We start from the raw sequence: 20865 nt of genomic DNA on the forward strand, positions 1-20865 counted from the left end.
TTGAAGCTTTATAAAGGACTGATGAGACCTCACTTGGCATATTGTGAGCTGCTTTGGGCCCCTTAGAAAGGATGTGCTGATACTGGAGAGGGTTCAAAGGAGGTTCACAAAAACGATTCCAGGATTGAATGGTTTGTCATATGAAGAGTGCTTGATGGCTCTGGACCTGTATTCACTGGAATTAAGAAGAATGCACATCTTAGACCATGAGACTGTAAGGTATAGGAGCAGAGCTAGAACATTTGGCCCATTGACTCTGCTCTTGTCATTTATGATTATGAGGACACGCAGTCCCCTTTTATTGTCATTTAGTAATACATGCATTAAGAAATGTTAAAATGTCTTTCCAGAATGATATCACGAAAAACATGACAAACCGACTTAAAAACTAACAAAAACCACATAATTATAACATATAGTTACAACAGTGCAAAGCAAAATAGTAATCTGATAAGACCAGACGATGGCACTGTAAAAGTCTCAAAGTCTCTCGAAAGTCCCATCATCTCAAGCAGACAGTAAACCTCCAGCGCCGATGCAGCATCCTGGAAGCATCCGACCACAGTCCGACTCCAAGTCAGTCTGAAAACCCCGAGCCTCTGACCACCTCTTCGATGCAGAGCACCGAGCACCATCTCAGCTGAGCGCTTCAACCCCGGCCCCGGCAACAGGCGATACGCAAAGCCGAGGATTTGGGGCCTTCGTCTCCGGGGATTCTCGATCGTGCAGCAGCAAAGCAGGCATTTCAGAAGTTACTCCAGATGTTCCTCTGCGCTTTTCGCAGCTGTCTCCATCAAATCCAGATTGTGCACGGCCCCTAGTTACACATGATCGATATTCATTCGGAACGGCTGCGCGTGCTGCGTCGCGCCGCCATTTTCTTCTCCCTCTCATCATAGCTGATCCATTTTCCCTCTCGGCCCGAATCTCTTGCCTTCTCCCCATATTCCTTCAATGCCCTGACCAATCAAGAATCTATCAACCTCTGCCTTAAGTATATGAAGAATGAGGGGTGACCTCATTGAAACCTATTGAATGGCATGAAAGGCCTTGATAGAGTGGATGTGGAGAGTATACTTCCCATGGTGTGAGAGAGTAAGACCAGAAGACACAGCCTCAGATGAGAGGGGCGTCCTTTTAGAGTGGAGATGAGGAGAAATTTCTTTAGCCAGAGGGTGATGAATCTGTGGACTTCTTTGTCAGAGGTAGCTGTGGAGGTCAAGTATATTTAAGGCAGAGGTTGGTCAGGGCATGAAGGGATATAGGGAGAAGGCAAGAGATTGGGGTTGAGAGAGAGAATGGATCAGCCTTGATGAAATGGTAGAGCAGAGTCGATGTGCCAAATGTCCTAGTTCTGCTCCTATATCTTATTGTCTAAGGTGCAGAAGCGTGAATTCCCACACTACCAAATTTGAGAATAGCTACTTTCCATCAACCATTTGGTTTCTGAACAACTGCCATAAGATCACTGGAGTTCAGCAACACTTTGATCACGTTGCACTAAAATTGACATTTTTTTGCTCTAATTGTTTTCTTCTAAAGTTTGTCTTTATATTTGTTTTTCTTGTGAATTTTTCTTACGTGATGCTCTGCAACTGTGATGCTGTGTCAAGTTTTTCATTACACCGGTGCATATGACATGAAGCCTGACTAATTTTTTACAATTTAAAATCGTGTGTGTACAATACCTCTGCTGGCAGAATTGCAATGTACATCACTATTCTTTTACAGGAGACACAGTTTCAACCTTGTGCATTTCAATTATTTATTATTCCATACTATCTTTGACCTCACACAAGAACAATCCTGATAATGGATTTGTTTGGCCAGGTAAGAGATAACTAGTTCAAGAATTTTTCATTTCAAGGGAAGAAGTGCTTTGTGATGTGAGTATTGCAGTAAGTAATATAACCCATTTCTTCCTACTCCCTGCCTCTAAGATGTTGCAAATGGAGCTCCAACACTTGTCTTTTTTCATCCTTTGTTTCATCGTGAGTACGTCAGTAACAGTATGAGCTCCATAATTCTCTTGAAACATTTCCAACCTGTACTCTATATGATTCACAGGCACAGTTCTTGGTACATTGACAATATTTATTCTGCCTCTGCTCCCCCTCCATTTTTCAAATTGATGATTACATTGTTGAGGCTGATCCTGGAACAATATCAACCAGGACATGCATCAAATAGCTTGACGACTTTATCCTTTTGCTCGACTTGAGAAAACCTGTCAACATATGACAAATTTCCATAAAGTTAAGACAGCTGATTTTTAAAAAAATGTAGAAAAAGAAGAAATTATTTCATACTTTCAGCGACAGTTCACTGTGACAATGTGTCAGGCAGTCTCCCATAAACCTTTAGAGTCCTAAACAACTCTGCATGTCAATGTCAAGGCTAATATGCAATTTCCTTTAATTGTCCTTGAGGAGAAGATGGTGAGCTTGAATCAACCAATCCATGTGAACTAGAGAAGATAGGTTTTTGGATGCTTCAATAAATGCTTTTATAAATTATTTGTAAATATCTACAAATTAATGAAGATACAAGAGACTACGTGTAGGAAAATGTAAACTGCTGGTATAACTCAGCAGGTTCAAGCAGCATCTGTGGAGGTAAAGGAGTGATTGATGTTTTAGGTTGTGACCCAGAATCAGGACCAATTAATACTATACATTGAATGTGTTACAGAGATGAGCGCGACAACAAGGTACACCGCACTGTTGAACACATGGCAATGAGATGAATGGCCAAATAATACTGGAATATTTTTATATTGATTGAGGGAAGAATGTTGGCAGGGGCGTTGAGAGAATTTCTTTGTCTTCTTACAAATAATTGCAATTGCACAGTACATTTTAGTACTTTAGAGGATCTCAAATAATCAACAGTCAATGGAGTACTGTTGAAGTGCAGTTGCTTTATCTGAGATAATTCAATTTGCAGACCACAATAATAGGAAAGTTTGTATTTAAGTGTTGAGGCATATATTTCACTGGGATTATCTTTGGACTTCTGCAGAGTAGTAGAATATGGTCTTTGATGTCCTAAATATTGGATATTTCACAAGAAAAATAGCACTTCTACAGTGTTCTTGTCCATCGTTGTCCCAGTGAAATGGCAACCTGGAGTGCACACTAGGGCAGGTGTGGCAAAAGTTTTTGAGATTGTATGCCCAAATAGCAATATTCTTCTGAAAACTTGAGCACCATGGTAATTTTATGCAGAGAGTATTGCTGATTACTGAATAAATAAAATAATTATGAGCTTTCTTGAAGGAAAAATAATGTCCTGTTTATGTATATTAGTTGTTTTAATATTAATAAAAGTATAGCCGACAGCCAGAAATAAATGAAGCATTTTAGAAAACTTCCTAAAATTATTATTATTAATCTAAAGAGTGTTGTTATTCTAACCATTTACCATCCAAATGCTGATGTATATACCAGGTTGGGAGGATTTCAAAATGTATTATCCAATGTCCTGTGTTCTTGCAACCATCCGGTTGGTACCAAACCAGTTTGAGAAGTTTACTGTGAAGATATCTCACTGTTCTTGGGTTGTTATAAACATTTGCTGCTTCATTTGGCAGTAAGGATAATTATGTATTTTTTTATTTATGGATGGGGTTTAAAGAATCAATTGATGGCACTGCATGCTGCATGCCAACAAATTTTTGCGTGTGCCTTAGGCTTGCCATGGTTACATTAGAGTGCTGCTTGAAACCCATGATGTCTTGCAGACAGAGGTGGAATGAGCAAACCAAAATTAACACCTTTGGAAATTAATATTGCCATTGGATCCTAATCCTTTATTTGACCAGAGGAAAACAGTTCAGTTTAAATTCAATGTAGAAGGAATGAAGTTGCTTTGTTGATGCTTGAATTTTTTTTCCCCTAACTTTTGTATCTTTTTTTGCAATACTCAGATTGGTATCAAATGAGAAAATCTGAAAAAGAGACTTTAAAACACCAGCTATCTATCGACCGACTGAACTTGCAACACCTCAGTAAATAATATCTTTAAATATTCTATTGAATATTTTAATTCACTAAATAAATTTATTTTATTTTGTCAAGAATGATAATTCCTCAAAGCTGAGATATGGAACCTGTATCTTTCTGGCAATTGATGACAGGTACATGATTTGCATTGTTACTTCAGGCCAAAATCGCATTTATTCTCCAGCATTCTTGCCATTCTTGTCAGCAGTTAGTCAAAAGGATGCACTTCTTAGCACTTAGTTTGCGATTTCAGAGTAGTCAGGATAATACAACAGATCTGCAAAGATGTCATTTGGTTTCTCGCACCTTAGGGTGCAGAAACAGGAGTTTATCCACATCATGTTCTTGGAGAAGCCCAGACCATCAGGGCAGTCAAAATTCACCTCAATGGTCTTTGATTTCTGGGGAGTGCAGCATCGGTCGTCTGTGCAGATGCCACAGTATTTGGGCCGATATGTGCGTTGGCTCACACACCCAGACAAGGTAAAGTTTATGGGTTCCACCTGCTTCAGGACACTGAGGCACTTCTTTCCCTCCTGTAAGAGCAAACAAGAAATATTCAATTTGGTCATTTTATTCACAATTCCAAACCTGAGATCATTTCAATGCCGTTCATAAGGCCATTTCCTGTATCCACTGCTTCGGCATTGTGGCATGTTTTATAAGCTAAACTGACGAGGTTAGTTGGTCTCAAAGTAATGGGCCTTTGGAAAAGGTTGGGGAGTCTCTGTTTTTATATTTTCATGTTACTGAATTACAAGTACATTTTAGTATGGGGATTTTTAGTTCTGTTGAGTTTCTGTTTTGTGAATGCACATATATTCAGATCAGATTATTAATGGGTGCAAGATGAACTCTTTTTAGTTCAAAATTAGATCAATAAAGCAGTGGTTAGGAACTGTGCCACAGGCAAACTTATGTCCAGTTAACTGCTGAAGGCTTTCTATTCCATTTGAAAAATGGAGATAGATTCTGTATAATTACACAGTAAACTAAAGTTACAGCACTGAAATGTTGTCACCAACTATCCTCTGTACATGCAAACACTTCACTTCAGAGGCATTCTGAAGGCAGCTATGTTTTGTTAAAATAAGTACCTCCTCTCTCTCCACTCACAAATATCCTCATTAACATTCCATCTTTTTTCATTGTGATAATGTTCCTCCAATTACCACTAGCCACAAAAAACAAGCTCATGATTTTCTTTCAAATTGTGATTGAAGGAAACAATCCAACATTATTAAATTACCAGCAGAGCAGCCTAGAAGGTCAAGCTTTATGGAGAATTTTTATATACTTCACAAACAGCATACTTCGCACACAAAAGCAGAGAAAGTAAATATTAAAAGTCTAGCATGACAAAATTAACAATTCCATTACAACTAATGCCACATGCGAGTGGTCTTTCTGTCACAGCTTGGAGTCCACAAGAAGGTTGTGCAATCCAGGATTAAGCACTATGTGCTGACGCTTGATGCCCTTGGTATTTGGAGGGGGATGAACATTAAGCAGACTTTATATCCAATTGTTAATCAGAAATCAAATTCGACTTTAATACCCTATCAAGATCTACTACTCCTTCCACATAGAACCCAATCACCAAGGTAATGGGTATACTTTTATTTAGGGGGTCACCCTGAGTGCCCCAGAATAAGAATTTGATGAACTTAATAAAGACCAAGAAGATTACCTTGATATGTTTGGTAATGTCAATGTTGCAAGGCCTTAAGTAACAAAGGCGTCTTTCATTCACCATCTTACACTGATGGTTTTCATTTGAAATCCTGGTTGAAATCCCCATTCCACAGGATTTGGAGCATACACTCCATGGTGTAGTTTGCACTAAGCAGTTCTGGTGCCATACTTCCGATTCCCCTTGGAACGCTAAAAAGATGACAAAGCAACGGTTAGTCCGAATAATTGCCATTCTTTCCAAATCAGCAAATACTTAGGAACAAGTTTTCTACTAGGATCAAAGTATTGTACAATTGATACCACTAAGTTTCGTACCTCATCTAGAGAAATACTGGCTCTATTTTTAGCATTATGAGCTACAACATAATTTTGCTAATTCAGCACCAATTGTTCATGGGTCAGAATTATACATTACAGGAGGAAGCTTTTGGGGCCTTTTGCTTGCACTGGTTGCGCAGTTAGCCCTACTCCCTTCCCTTTCCCACAATCTCTAATTTTTGCTCTTGATTTTACTAAGTTCAACAAAGCATTTTCTGAAGGGACTCAGCAGGTCAATCAGCATCCGTGAGGGCTGTGGAACTCTCAAAATTTCAGGTCAACACTCTGCGTCAATGCCTCCCCCATTCCCATCGGTGAGCTCTTCCAGCATTTTATTTGTTGCTCCAGATCCCAGCATCTGCAGTGTCTCGTGTCTCCAATTGCCCAATTCACTTATGAGTGAAGAGGAAAAATCCATGGTATTTTCTCAACTGAGGTCTTCAAGGATCATTGGTGACTAATGAAGAACAAAATAAAAATGAGTTTGTGGAATCTTCCACAATATTTGAAGCCAGAGCGACTAAAGGAGACGTTGATAAATGGGAAATTCAAAGCAACAGAAGGGGTTGAAAGAGAATAGGTTACTTCAATGTTCATATCGGCTTCTTTCACGCTTCACTGCAGAAACAAACCAATTATTGATGCTCCACTATTTCCAAACCTACTGTCTAAAGTTGAATAAAGTTATATTATCATTGCTGTCATTCTCAGAACGTGTTTTTGAGAAGAATTGTTCCAGACCTTCCAAAAGACATCAATTGATTGGGCCTGAATGAATTAACAGGGAATATGTTCCACACATTTGCCATTGACTTCATTTTTATCACAAGGACTTTATATCCCAAGTTAGTGGCTGTAGTCTAATGAATTCAAACTGTGATACACGGACCGGGAAGATATGGGTTCAGTATAAAGTCTTTGATAAATTAGCTGACCTCACCTGGATGAAGAACTAAATGGCAAAACTAGTCCATGTGCCCTTGGTTGGAGTTATTTTCATTTGACATTTCTAATTGGTAACGAGTGACAATTATTGATGTGCTTGCTTGCAAGGTTTGCATTTATGACCAACTTGGCTAGAATTGCCCTCGCACTACTCCTGTTGTCAATTAGTGTGCTGGGAAAAGTGTTGTACTTCACAAATGAAGGCATGAACAAGGTAAAGGAGGCTGCCTGTCTATCACTGGGAGAGCTCTCAGGAGAGGAGAGGAGGAGACTATGGGGTGAAGAATCACAGAATGATACATCCCAGATACATCCCAAAGTACAAAGGCAGTCTCTTTGAAACACTTATCTATTAAGTCGCTGTTCAGTCCCACAAATCTGCAAGCTTTCTCCTTTCAGTTATTTAATTGATTTCCTATTGAAGATTATTATTGCAAGTGCTTCGCTTACCATTTCAGGCAGTGGCTCAGTATACAAGGTTCTGTAGGACCTCAAGACCATGATTACTGCCCTTTACGGTCAAGTTGCCCTACCTGACATGGACACATGGCGAGGTGCAGTCTTTCTCAGCTTTGAGTCATCACATATCCACTGCTCGCAGCATTTTCCTGGTATTTTTATACGTTTGGGGTTCTGACACCAGATGAGCGGAGGACGGGACTCCCTGCACACTGGAATGCAGCCGATTGCACCATTCATACATGTACACTTGTACTTGCAGTTGGGTTGAAAGTTTTGACCATTGTAGTACCTGGCTCCATTGAGTTCACAACCAATTCCACCCATATCTAAAAATATTAAATAGTAAAGATTTGTTCATATTTCAATATTATCTAATATATGTAAATAACTAACTTATTTGACATGATATTATTCAACTCAGGTCATTTGAATAATAATAATTCCTGCTATTCTTACTTTATCCATGGGATGGCACTGCTGCCAAAATATCCAGCATTCCCTAAATGCTGGAAACATTAACTGATCACAGTATCTAAGAGCAGAGAAGCAGAGTTAATATTTCAGGTCTGAGACATTTCATGAGAACTGGTAAGAGTTCTCTTTCCTAGTTCTGAACAAATCTTCCAGACCTGACAACATAACTATTTCCATAAATGCAGCAATTCTTGGTTTTACTTCAGATTTCCAGTATTTATCATTGTTTTTTTGATTTGCATGACCAGAATACCATCATCCTTTGTCACTGCATGGGTGACGCTGTAATCCCTTTCATTTTCTTGCTATGGAAACACCTAAAGTATTGCTACTGATATTTCATTCTGTCCCTTAATATTTCCATTTTTTCCCTCAAATTATCCAATCAAAGTACCCAGAAGTGGCCCAATTATTTGTAGATTCAATTCAATGTGCCCCTGGCCACATGGATATCTGGACCCATAAAAGAGGGAGCAGAAGTCAGTTACAAATAAGATTTTAACAAAAGTCGCAGTGTAAAGAACTCCTGCAAAATACATTAAACCTATGTTGGAAAAAGAGATGTTCATCCCTTGTTTTTCCACCTGCCCTTCTTTGCTTCTCCTCCCTGAAGGGAGTCAAAGAACTTAAAAGCTGCCGAATTGACAGAACACACAATGTTATAGAGGAACTCGGCAAGTCAGGCAGCACCTATGGAGGGAAAAGACAGTCAAAGTTTTTGCTGAAGAAGGATCCCTTGCCTAAAATGTTGACAGCTTATTGCCCTCCACAGATACCACCTGACTTGCTGAGTTCCTGAGGTACTTTGTGTGTGTTGTTCAAGATCTCCAACACCTGCAGAATCTCTTGTGTCTAAATTTGTTGGGAAAATGGTTCCACCCATGGGGAAACCAATCCCGAATATAGGATTGTCACTAGTAAATCTAATAAAGGAGTTCAGGAGGTGCTTCTTTATCCAAAGCAGAGTAATGATTAAGAAGCCATGAACACAGGAAGTAGTAAAATGGAGACAAAAGAAACCACTGATACAGGTTTTCGACCTGCAACGTCATAATTTTCTTTCCTTGCACAGATGCTGTTTGTCCTGCTGAATTCCTCCAGCAGACTATTGGCTACCACATGAAAAACATGAGAACATAAGAAATAAGTGCAGAACTAGGCCAACTGGCCCATTAAGCATGCTCAGCCATTCAATAAGATCATGGCTGATCTGGCCATCGACTCAGCTTCACCTACCTGTCTTTTTCCCATAATCTTTAATCCTCCTTCTATGCAAAAATTAATCCATTTGTGTCTTAACTACATCTAATGAGGCATCCTCTATTGCTTCCCTGGGCAGACAATTCCACAGATTCACTACTTTCTGGCAAAAGCAGTTCCTCATCATCTCCATCCTAAATCTACTCCTCCAAATCTTGAAGCTATGTCCCTCGTTCTAGTCTTACCTATGAATGGAAGCAACTTTCCTGCCTCTTGCCTTATCTATCCCTTTCATCATTTTAAATATTTTTTATAAAATCCCCTCCCATTCTTCTGAAATCTAGTGAGTATAGTCCCAGGTGACTCACCCTCTCCTCATAGGCTAACCTCCCTCATCTCTGGAATCAATCTAGTGAACCTCCTCACACCACCTTGAAAGCCAGTATATCTTTTCTCAAGCAATACACACAAAATGCTGGAGGAACTCAGCAGGTTAGGCATTATCTATGGAAAAGTGTAAACAGTCGACATTTGAGGCCAAGACCCTTCTTCAGGTCTTCGGTTCTGATGAAGGGTCTTGGCCCAAAACGTCAATTGTTCACTCTTTTCCATAGATGCTTCCTGGCCTGCTGAGTTCCTCTAGCACTTTGTGCGTATTGCTTTGGATTTACACTACCTGGAGATTTTGTCTTGTTTGCAATATCTTTTCTCAAGTAAGGAGACCAGAACTGCATCCAGTACTGGAGATGTGGTCAAAATGAAATCGAGCAGCTGATGTAAAAAGCATTCGTGCATTAAAGGGAGAAGTTGGATAACCAAAATATAAATGTATATAACGTAGGGTTAGACGAAGAAGAGTGCAGGTTAGGCTCTGAGGACTAGATGGGCCAAATAGCTCACTTTTGTGAAGAAGATTCTATGGTCAATGCATGGTTTTTGATTGTTCTGACTCTCCTAACATCAGTCACTTCAGTCTCTTCAGTGGTTTATTGAACATTAATCATCAAGTCAATTTTTCCTTCCAATGCATTTCTTAGACCTAGTTGTATTTAGATTCCAGACATAACCTCTCTATGAAAATACCTCTCCTGCCCGAATTTACACTATCTTCCTCCTTCTTCCTCTCCTTCAATTAATTCCTAATTCATTGACAATAATGTAGCAAGTCTTTCATTTGGCATTTATTGAATACTTTCAGAAAGTTAGATGGTAATTTAGAGTTGTTATAGCCTTTCCCTTGAATCCATTAATCAAGTGAGCAATCCTTGCCCCTCCCCGTCACTCAACCTCTCACAAAAGTATTTATTTTGTGTAAATTGCCAAAATATGTATGTCACTTACATGCACATATTCCTACTTCGTACCTAGGGGCATCCCCACTGTAGTCACAGTACAGTCCTCTGTGGTAATCACAGGTGTCTGCCTCCGTGCAGTTCTCTCTCAGCTGCTTGGCACATGTCTTGCAGCATTCACAGCCATCCATCACCAGGCTAATGCCAGGTGGGCACTTGGGCAACCGCTTTGGACACTGGCAGGGCCAGTGGCAGTACTGGGTGCGGTTATTCGGGTGGACAAAATCCATCGAATTCTCGTCCTCCTTTGCAGGTTCCTTGGAGTCCTGGGTGAGGGCCTGTGAGGAAGAAATAACAGATTTACAAAAAAGGACAGAGGTGAGCCCTTGCAAAGAAGTCAGAGATGTTTCAGCCGATAAAATAGAGTCAGGCAGCACAGAAACAGCCCTAGCTCATGCAATTGACCCCTCATTTACACCAATCCCGTGTTATTCCCTTCCCTTTTTATTCTCCCCACGTTCCCATCAACTACCTCTAGTTGCTATCACTCCCCAACACAGTAGGGGCAGTTTACAATGGTGAGTTAACTTACCAACCTGCAAGGTTTTGGAACATTGAAGAAAACTGCAGCACCCAAGGAAGACCCACATGGTCACAGAGAGAATGTGCAAACTCTACATGGTCAACAACAGAGGTCAGGATGAACCCAGGTCTCTGGTGCTGTGAGAAAGCTGCGCCTGTGATAGCAGGGAACGTTCCAGGTTGCATTTGTGGTTTTCTTGCTATATTTACTAATACTAATATCATCAATTCAGTACATTTTGTAAACTATAACTTTGAATGTAATTTTTTAAAGAGAGCCGGACAGTTGGATCCCTCAGATTCCGAAGAGTAGAAGTTGAAGATATTAGTAAATTGTGGTCAGAATTCAAGGACCTCCTTTGGAAAGTGAGGACATTGGAGAAGCAATGGGTTCAGATTCTGCTGTGACACCTTCACAACCAATTAGTCTGTTGTGGCTCAAATAAGAATGGTCATTTGACTAAGGTATCAAAAATAGGGTCATCTTCTCTTGCTGGGGAGGAAGGGACAACACTTTAACAGGAGTAAAAATAAAGCAGAATATCTAGGTCAGGAGGGGCAGTACTCAGCATTGGTTGGTGGGTGACACTCTGAGTTTAGTGTCAAATAATTGTATGTTCAAGTCCAATTGAAACATTGAGAATCCACATCATCAACAATCTGCACCATCTGGACCAGGCCATCTTCTCACAGCTTTGGTCAGGAGATAAGTTTAGAACCCCCAAGTCCCAACCCACTTGGGCTTAACCATTCAGTTCTTGAACTGGCAGAACCAAGATCACTACACTTTAGCAACATTATGATCACTTTGCAATAAAATGTGTTTTTTCCTTCTTCTAAAGGTGTTTACTTGTTAAAAATTATGCAGGATTTATCCTTATGTTTTTCTTGTGAACGCTAGTTATATGGTGGGGCTGCAAGAAAGTTTTTCATTGCACCTGTGCATACATGCAGTTATGTTTATGATAATGAACTTGATTTTGACTTTGAAGGCAAACATGCACAGTCAGGAATGCAAATTCTTCAGGTAAGACATTTTACTGAGACCCTCTAGGAATCCAATTTGATTTCAAAGAAATGGTGAAATCACCACAGTTTCCTGTCCAATATTTACTTTCCTAGCAGCATGCATGATCCTTTACTTTTCGGAGGGAGAGGGAGACACATTGGGCTAATATATTGCACTTTCATGTTAGAGTTCAAAATCTAACCCTTACATTTTCTACCCATCCTATATTAAATGACTGCAATCCCTATGCAATCTTAATATCATAAAACTGTCCTAAATTTGATAATATTGCTATTTCAGAGGATAAATAACTTCAGATGACCATAATTCATGTATAACTTATGTTCTGACTGTTGTAAGGACCTACAAGCCGATGATGCTACCACAAGCAAGTTTTCTCATTGTGTCTGCACCTCACCATACCCGAGCATAGGACAATGAAATCAACATCACCCTTTTGTTCAAATGTCATTTCATACTATTCCCTGGGTCATTTTTGACTGACAGAACTTCAGGAAATGTACAGCTAGTTTAAAGCTTCATTTATTACTTACTTCTGGTAAGATGACAGCGCACTCAAATGCAGTGGCTTCTACGGGGTCAACCAAAGGTTTTGTTGTCTTTTTTAAATGTATTTTTTATGATCACAGGACCCCGCTGGACATGAAGAACTTAAAGTACTGCGGGTCTACCCCAGCAGCGAGTTGCTCGTTGGTGGAGAACCTGAAGGAGCTGGATTTGGTGCAGACCGTGGTGTTGCCTGCAGCAGAGACGTGATGGTGAACGAAGGAGATGTGCAGTTTAACTGCGAGCAATCTGCTAAGTTGCTTTTCTTGTGCTTGTAAGAAACTGTTGGGCATTGGTGGTGTGAAATGTTGCAAGTCCAATTCATTTGTTTATTGGTGAATGGTGGGAAAGCTGCATGACCTTGGTCGTCGTGAGTTCAAGGCCTCAAGCCGTGGTATCGCCTGTTTGCAGCTGCCCGGGAGCCACTGGAGTCAGGCATTCCACCAGAGTGCTGGGGGCGATGTGGCACAGTGTCCATGCTGGAATTAGTGCTGCCCCCCAGTGTTCATTCAGCAGAAGGCAAGCTGTATTGTGTTTGACTACAGCCAGCTGTACTCAAGGGTGACACTGATTTGTTTGGCTGCATTCACGGGTGTGGTTGAATGACAATTAAACTTGAACTTGATCTCATGTAGATACTGTATGTCTACTGGATGGAATTCTAAACACTAAATTGTTCTGCTGAATTTTGAATTCTTCATGGTAAAGATGTTGGAAAATGTTTTCTTAAGTTCTACTGCAAGTGCGGACAAGATATTTAGTGTTAGAACTAAACCCTCGGAACAAATGCTCCTCAACTTTATTCTAAACCATGAACTCAGGAGATCTCTTCTTCTTACAGTAATTGATACTTTCCCTCATTAACGCCAAGTGTTCCAAGTCATTCTGACTTGTGAAACTGGTGGTAAGATGTTTCAATAAAATGCAGTTACCCTTCAGTATAATTCTGAAGCCATCAGTCCGCGATGAGTTATATTACTACTTTAGCCTAATTGAGTCCGATAGTTCTATACTTGGACGCAAACAACAGGAACTCTGCAGATTATGGAAATTCAAGCAACACACATCAAAGTTGCTGGTGAACGCAGCAGGCCAGGCAGCATCTGTAGGAAGAGGTGCAGTCGACGTTTCAGGCCGAGACCCTTCGTCAGGACTAACTGAAGGAAGAGTGAGTAAGGGATTTGAAAGTTGGAGGGCGAGGGGGAGATCCAAAATGATAGGAGAAGACAGGAGGGGGAGGGATAGAGCCAAGAGCTGGACAGGTGATTGGCAAAAGGGAATACGAGAGGATCATGGGACAGGAGGCCCAGGGAGAAATACGGGGGGGGGGGACCCAGAGGATGGACAAGAGGTATATTCAGAGGGACAGAGGGAGAAGAAGGAGAGTGAGAGAAAGAATGTGTGCATAAAAATAAGTAACAGATGGGGTACGAGGGGGAGGTGGGGCCTTAGCGGAAGTTAGAGAAGTCGATGTTCATGCCATCAGGTTGGAGGCTACCCAGACGGAATATAAGGTGTTGTTCCTCCAACCTGAGTGTGGCTTCATCTTTACAGTAGAGGAGGCCGTGGATAGACATGTCAGAATGGGAATGGGATGTGGAATTAAAATGTGTGGTCACTGGGAGTTCCTGCTTTCTCTGGCGGACAGAGCGTAGATGTTCAGCAAAGCGGTCTCCCAGTCTGCGTCGGGTCTCGCCAATATATAAAAGGCCACATCGGGAGCACCGGACGCAGTATATTACCCCAGTCGACTCACAAGTGAAGTGTTGCCTCACCTGGAAGGACTGTCTGGGGCCCTGAATGGTGGTAAGGGAGGAAATGTAAGGGCATGTGTAGCACTTGTTCCGCTTACACGGATAAGTGCCAGGAGGGAGATCAGTGGGGAGGGATGGGGGGGACAAATGGACAAGGGAGTTGCGTAGGGAGCGATCCCTGCGGAATGCAGAGAGAGGGGGGGAGGGAAAGGTGTGCTTAGTGGTGGGATCCCGTTGGAGGTGGCGGAAGTTACTTGCTTAGTGGTGAGATCCCGTTGGAGGTGGTGGAAGTTACTCTGCTCTTAAACGCATCTCCCCCATTTCACGTACATCTGCTCTCACTCCATCCTCCCGCCACCCCACTAGGAATAGGGTTCCCCTGGTCCTCACCTACCACCCCACCAGCCTCCGGGTCCAACATATTATTCTCCGTAACTTCCGCCACCTCCAACGGGATCCCACCACTAAGCACATCTTTCCCTCCCCCCTCTCTCTGCATTCCGTAGGGATCGCTCCCTACGCAACTCCCTTGTTCATTCGTCCCCCCCCATCCCTCCCCACTGATCTCCCTCCTGGCACTTATCCGTGTAAGCGGAACAAGTGCTACACATGCCCTTACACTTCCTCCCTTACCACCATTCAGGGCCCCAAACAGTCCTTCCAGGTGAGGCAACACTTCACCTGTGAGTCGACTGGGGTAATATACAGCATCCGGTGCTCCCAATGTGGCCTTTTATATATTGGCGAGACCCTGACGCAGACTGGGAGACTGCTTTGCTGAACATCTATGCTCTGTCCGCCAGAGAAAGCAGGATCTCCCAGTGGCCACACATTTTAATTCCACATCCCATTCCCATTCTGACATGTCTATCCACGGCCTCCTCTACTGTAAAGATGAAGCCACACTCAGGTTGGAGGAACAACACCTTATATTCCGTCTGGGTAACCTCCAACCTGATGGCATGAACATCGACTTCTCTAACTTCCACTAAGGCCCCACCTCCCCCTCGTACCCCATCTGTTACTTATTTTTATGCACACATTCTTTCTCTCACTCTCTTTTTTCTCCCTCTGTCCCTCTGAATATACCTCTTGCCCATCCTCTGGGTCCCCCCCCCCTTGTGTTTCTTCCCGGACCTCCTGTCCCATGATCCTCTCGTATCCCTTTTGCCAATCACCTGTCCAGCTCTTGGCTCTATCCCTCCCCCTCCTGTCTTCTCCTATCATTTTGGATCTCCCCCTCCCCCTCCAACTTTCAAATCCCTTACTCACTCTTCCTTCAGTTAGTCCTGACGAAGGGTCTCGGCCTGAAACGTCGACTGCACCTCTTCCTACAGATGCTGCCTGGCCTGCTGCATTCACAAGCAACTTTGATGTGTGTTGTTCTATACTTGGGTACACTTCCACCTCAATGGGGATGAATATGGAATGTTAAATCACTTATTCTTGGCATCAGTAGGCACAAACTGAGATCTCTGTCATGAGGGACAGCAAACAATCTGCTGTAGGAACTCAGTGGATTCAGCAGCATTAGTGGGAGGAAAGGAATTGTCCATGTTTTGCGTAAAAACTCTTGCCTTTGCATCCCTTTCCTTCCGCGGATACTGTTTGATCCACTGGGTTCCTCCAGCAGGTTGTTTGCCACTCCAGATTCTAACATCTGCAGTCTCTTGCAGCTTGACGTCATGAGGGAAGCGAAGACATACTCTCACTGCAGCAGGCAATGTCTTATGGGCACCATGGTAGCATAGTGGTTAACGCGACACTATTACAGCTCAGGGAGTCAGAGTTCAGAGTTCGATTCCAGCACCTTTCTGCATGGAGGCTCTGTTCGTCCTCCCCGAGAAATGTGTGGGTTTCCCCTGGGTGCTCCGGTTTCCCCCCACAGTACAAACACAGGTCGGTTAGTAGCTTCAATGGTCATTATAAATTGTCACAAGATTCGGTCAGGTCTAATCGGGGTTGCTCGGAGGGGTGGAAGGGTGTACACCATCTTGCATTGCTAAATAAATAAACAAACAAATAAATAGGGTTTCAATTAATCCTGGTAGTTATATTTGGCCAGGGAATGGTTGCCAAAGACACTGAGCTATCAAAGAGGAAAGAATTCCATTCTGTGACATCTACATCCATAATGATTCCAACAAAAAAGTGCTTGGTTGTTTTCTTGTTTGGAAAATTTATTGCTGTAATTCTACTCTCCCTGTTTATAATAAATTTATGTCAACAACAGTTTTGTACATTATTTCACCAGACGGAAAAGAGGACAACAAAGGGTGTACGAAGATACAAAAAATAGGAGTGAAGGAAAGTTGAGAGCAATGTAAATGTATTTTGATTGTGTCCTCTGGCAATGCTGTCTTGTGATAGGATATAAAATCATTATTATAACCCATTTGGAGTTCCGTAATTGACCAACTGGCTTCTTATACCATGAAAAGCATGCACTGGTTTGTTTGTTACCCACAGACCAAACTTGCACATAGTTAGCCCAAATGCCCAGCAAGGAGAGCCTGCTGAGCATAAAAACTGAGGGATGATTGAAGAGGGAGAAGGAGTAAACAGAGACCCAACACCCACAAGGACTCGGGCCAAATTCCTATTATGCAGGCACTTATTTAAATAAAATTCTGTGAGATAGACATTCTGCTCCAGGCAGTTGTGTGATAAGGTGACATTGGAATGCAAATCAGAACTCAGCAAATTTAGATGGGCAGTAACCTGATATTTCTCTTCATTGTGCTGTCCAAAAGAAGTTTGAGAAATAAGGACAGAAAAAACAGGTGACCAGCAACCAAATAAAACTAAGAATATACTTGTTAGGAAAATTTTGGAATATTAATTTAAATTGTTGGATGACCTCACTAATGCAACATTACACAATGGTTTGTTTTCAAAGTAGAACTTATATAGATGTTGAATACTGACCTAGAATTCTATTCATTGTTACAATGCAACAAAGTCCACACCGGGTCAAACAGGACTACAGTACAGTAAAACTGTATTTATCTGACACAACACACATAAAAGTTGCTGGTGAACGCAGCAGGCCAGGCAGCATCTCTAGGAAGAGGTAGAGTCGATGTTTCGGGCCGAGACCCTTCGTCAGGACTAACTGAAAGAAGAGCTAGTAAGAGATTTGAAAGTGGGAGGGGGAGGGGGAGATCCTTCTCACTTTCAAATCTCTTACTAGCTTTTCTTTCAGTTAGTCCTGACGAAGGGTCTCGGCCCGAAACGTCGACTCTACCTCTTCCTAGAGATGCTGCCTGGCCTGCTGCGTTCGCCAGCAACTTTTAGGTGTGTTGCTTGAAGTTCCAGCATCTGCAGATTTCCCCGTGTTTGCGTTTATCTGACACACTCAGGAATTAGTATTGCAAGACAGGCAGATTTTCCAGTCTATTGCTTGCTGTTTTCATAAATACACCAACACACGCTCAATTCATTATCTTTATTACAATAAATCTTCCAGTTTTTGGTTCTGGTGATATTAATCCAGAGGTTCTTTGGAAAGTCAAGAGTGAGGCATGAAGCTTGGTGGTTACGGCCATTCTATTAAATGTTATAAAAACAAAGAATGAACAAAGAAAAACATGTCATGGTCGTCTCATGCTCAAACTAGAGATAAAAGAACATTCCATTGATAAGGTGTAACTTATGAAATAGCCAGATTCAAGTGGCATGATGCCTACTACTGAAAAACTGAGAAGCCTCTAGAAAATAAGGAATCAGCTATACGTCAATTGCTAGAAAATTTACTGAACACTTACACGTATATAGGTAATTATATAAAAATTATAAGAAAGTATTGCAAAGTTAAACTAGAAGGAAAATGTAAGAAAAAAGACAATTCTACACTCTTATCCAACACAGTGAACCTGAAAATTTAAATGGAGCCCAGTGATCTGAAAGCTCAGCATCTGGGGGCCCTGGTGGGTTGAAAGTGAGCAGGTGAACCTCACCTGGTGAGCCAGGTGCCTAGTTTTGATTTACAACTGGAACTAATTATGGAAAAAGGAACAGTGAGATGGAATTTTTTTTAACAGCATATATTTATGAGCACTGTCAAGAAGTTTGATTCCATACTTATCTTTCAAAGATCAGTTACTACTGGGGCTTTCAGGACCAATTACTGTTGGCATTACAAACTCCATTTATACCTGGTGCATGTCAATACAAATGGATTTTCTGTGAGTAACATCTTTCAACGTGTCCCTTATATAGTCAACACATTGCTAAAATTCTACATAAATTTATGTACCCTTTGTAACAAGCTATGGCATACATTCCTACTACTTTAGATACTCATGTCTGTCAATCCAGGTTTGGTGATTTCCACACCGAGAGATGGTATGAAGTTTGCATTTCTTAATTTACTGTTCACTTATGTCTATCTCATCGACATCAACCTGTATTTAATTAAATGGCAAAAATGCACAGATTTAAACATTGGAACGATACCACCTCTTAGAATACAGCATGTGCATCATTGCCAGCAATGTCATCGGTATTATATATTGTCCACTGCAAATCACTCCTGAAATTGTGATGTCCTTTCTCCTTGAAGTAATCCAAAAATATCACTGAGTTGTTCCTTGAAAACTTCTTCCTGGTGTGACTCCCATCCTACCTCAACCTCCATAATTTCCCTTTCACCTTCATATCAACCACATTATGCATGTTTTCATCCCCTTGCTCTTATTCACACATTGCTGTTTGAGATCTCCAAGATATCTATCACTGCAAAATTACTGTCAGAGTCGTGGGTTTGGACAATCCATGGCAGGGACTGCATTAGAGAGCTACTTTTCAATCAGGACGGCGATTGAGATTTTAAAGGCAGAGTTCTGTGGCAATTTACTAAAAAAGCTTTGACCGGCGACCATTCGGTGTTTGGGATTGATAAGGAAGAGCAAACTAACTGAAGGCAGTGGCAAGCACACTAGCCATCGTTGGAGTGGATAGAGGCAGAGTGGTCATCTTGAGACGTTAGCTCTTCAAGGCTTCATTGAAGAGAGTCATCAGTCAGAGAAAGCAAAAGAAAAGCTCAAGCCTAGGTTTTTCCCCTCTCCTTCCCTTCTTTAGTCAGCATGGCTTTGTCAAAGGCAGATCGTGCCTTATGAGCCTGATTGAATTTTTTGAGGATGTGACTAAACACATTGATGAAGGTAGAACCAGTAGATGGAGTGTATATGGATTTTAGCAAGGCGTTCGATAAGGCTTATTGAGGAAGTAAGGAGGCATGGGATCCAAGGGGACCTTGCTTTGTGGATCCAGAACTGGCTTGCCCACAGAAGGCAAAGAGTGGTTGTAGATGGGTCATATTCTGCATGGAGCTCAGTGACCAGTGGTGTGTCTCAGGGATCTGTTCTGGGACCCATACTCCTTGTAATTTTTATAAATGACCTGGATGAGGAAGTGGAGGGATGGGTTAGTAAATTTGTTGATGACACAAAGGTTGGGGGTGTTGTGGATAGTGTGGAGGGCTGTCAGAGGTTACAATGGGACATTGATAGGATGCAAAACTGGGCTGAAAAGTGGCAGATGGAGCTTAACCCAGATAAGTGTGAGGTGGTTCATTTTGGTAGTTGCAAATATGATGACAGAATATAGCATTGATGGTTAGACTCTTGGCAGTGTGGAGGATCAGAGGGATCTTGGAGTCTGAGTCCATAGGACACTCAAAGCTGCTACACAGGTTGACTCTGTGGTTAAGGCGGCATTCGGTGCATTGGCCTTCATCAGTCATGAGACTGAGTTTAAGAGCCGAGAGGTAATGTTGCAGCTATATAGGAGCCTGGTCAGATCCCACTTGGAGTACTGTGCTCAGTTCTGGTCACCTCACTATAGGAAGGACATGGAAACCAAAGAAAGGATGCAGAGGAGATTTACAAGGATGTTGCCTGGATTGGGGAGCATACCTTATGAGAATAGGTTGAGTGAACTCGGCCTTTTCTCCTTGGAGCGACTGAGGATGAGAGGTGACCTGATAGAGGTGTTCAAGATAATGAGAGGCATTGATCGTGTGGATAGTCAGAGGCTTTTTCCCAGGGCTGAAATGGCTATCAGAAGAGGGCGTAGTTTTAAAGTGCTCGGAAGTAGGTACAGAGGAGTTAGAATGACTTGACCAAAGTTTTTGAGTTATTAAACGGAAATGATAAGACAGGTTGATAGAGAAATGACAAGTTGCTAGAATTACAGTTTATAATCTAGAGCTAGGTCTTTCAGATTTTTAATTAGCATATGCTTTTGGTTTTCAACTGTTCTGTACAAAAACTGTGCAAGTTGGAACTGCCATCCGTAAATGTAAATTAATGTTAGGTCTGCTGTTGACTCTAAATTTGTGGTTGAAAGATTTTGTTAACTTTATATATTAAGGGATCTGGATAAAAGATGGTCATGGGGTTAGTGAATAGGTTAACCAGTATCTCACTTCAGGAACTAATCTTTCTGTGTTATAGAGCTCAGAAAAGGCTCAGAGGCGGTATTATAATTCTATACCAGAGGCGAGGAGAACCAGCCCAAAGGCAACTATCCTTCCCCACCCTCCTCCGAGGACTGCATCA

General features: G+C 41.7%; 1 protein-coding gene across 1 annotated transcript in view; it reads right to left on the bottom strand.

Moving 5' to 3' along the window:
- Positions 1–3776: 3776 nt before the first annotated feature.
- Positions 3777–20865, bottom strand: part of LOC140202596 (CCN family member 4-like) — a 55148-nt gene continuing 38059 nt past the window's right edge. Inside the window, exons 2-5 of the mRNA XM_072267680.1 lie at positions 10440–10728; positions 7496–7750; positions 5695–5888; positions 3777–4540 (exon numbers count right to left, since the gene is read on the bottom strand). Of these exons, the coding sequence (XP_072123781.1) occupies positions 4241–4540; positions 5695–5888; positions 7496–7750; positions 10440–10728 (1038 nt within the window). The 3' untranslated portion in view covers positions 3777–4240. The remainder of the gene's footprint in view (positions 4541–5694; positions 5889–7495; positions 7751–10439; positions 10729–20865) is intronic.

The sequence above is a fragment of the Mobula birostris genome, chromosome 1 (assembly GCF_030028105.1).
Source record: "Mobula birostris isolate sMobBir1 chromosome 1, sMobBir1.hap1, whole genome shotgun sequence".
Lineage (NCBI taxonomy): Eukaryota > Metazoa > Chordata > Chondrichthyes > Myliobatiformes > Myliobatidae > Mobula > Mobula birostris.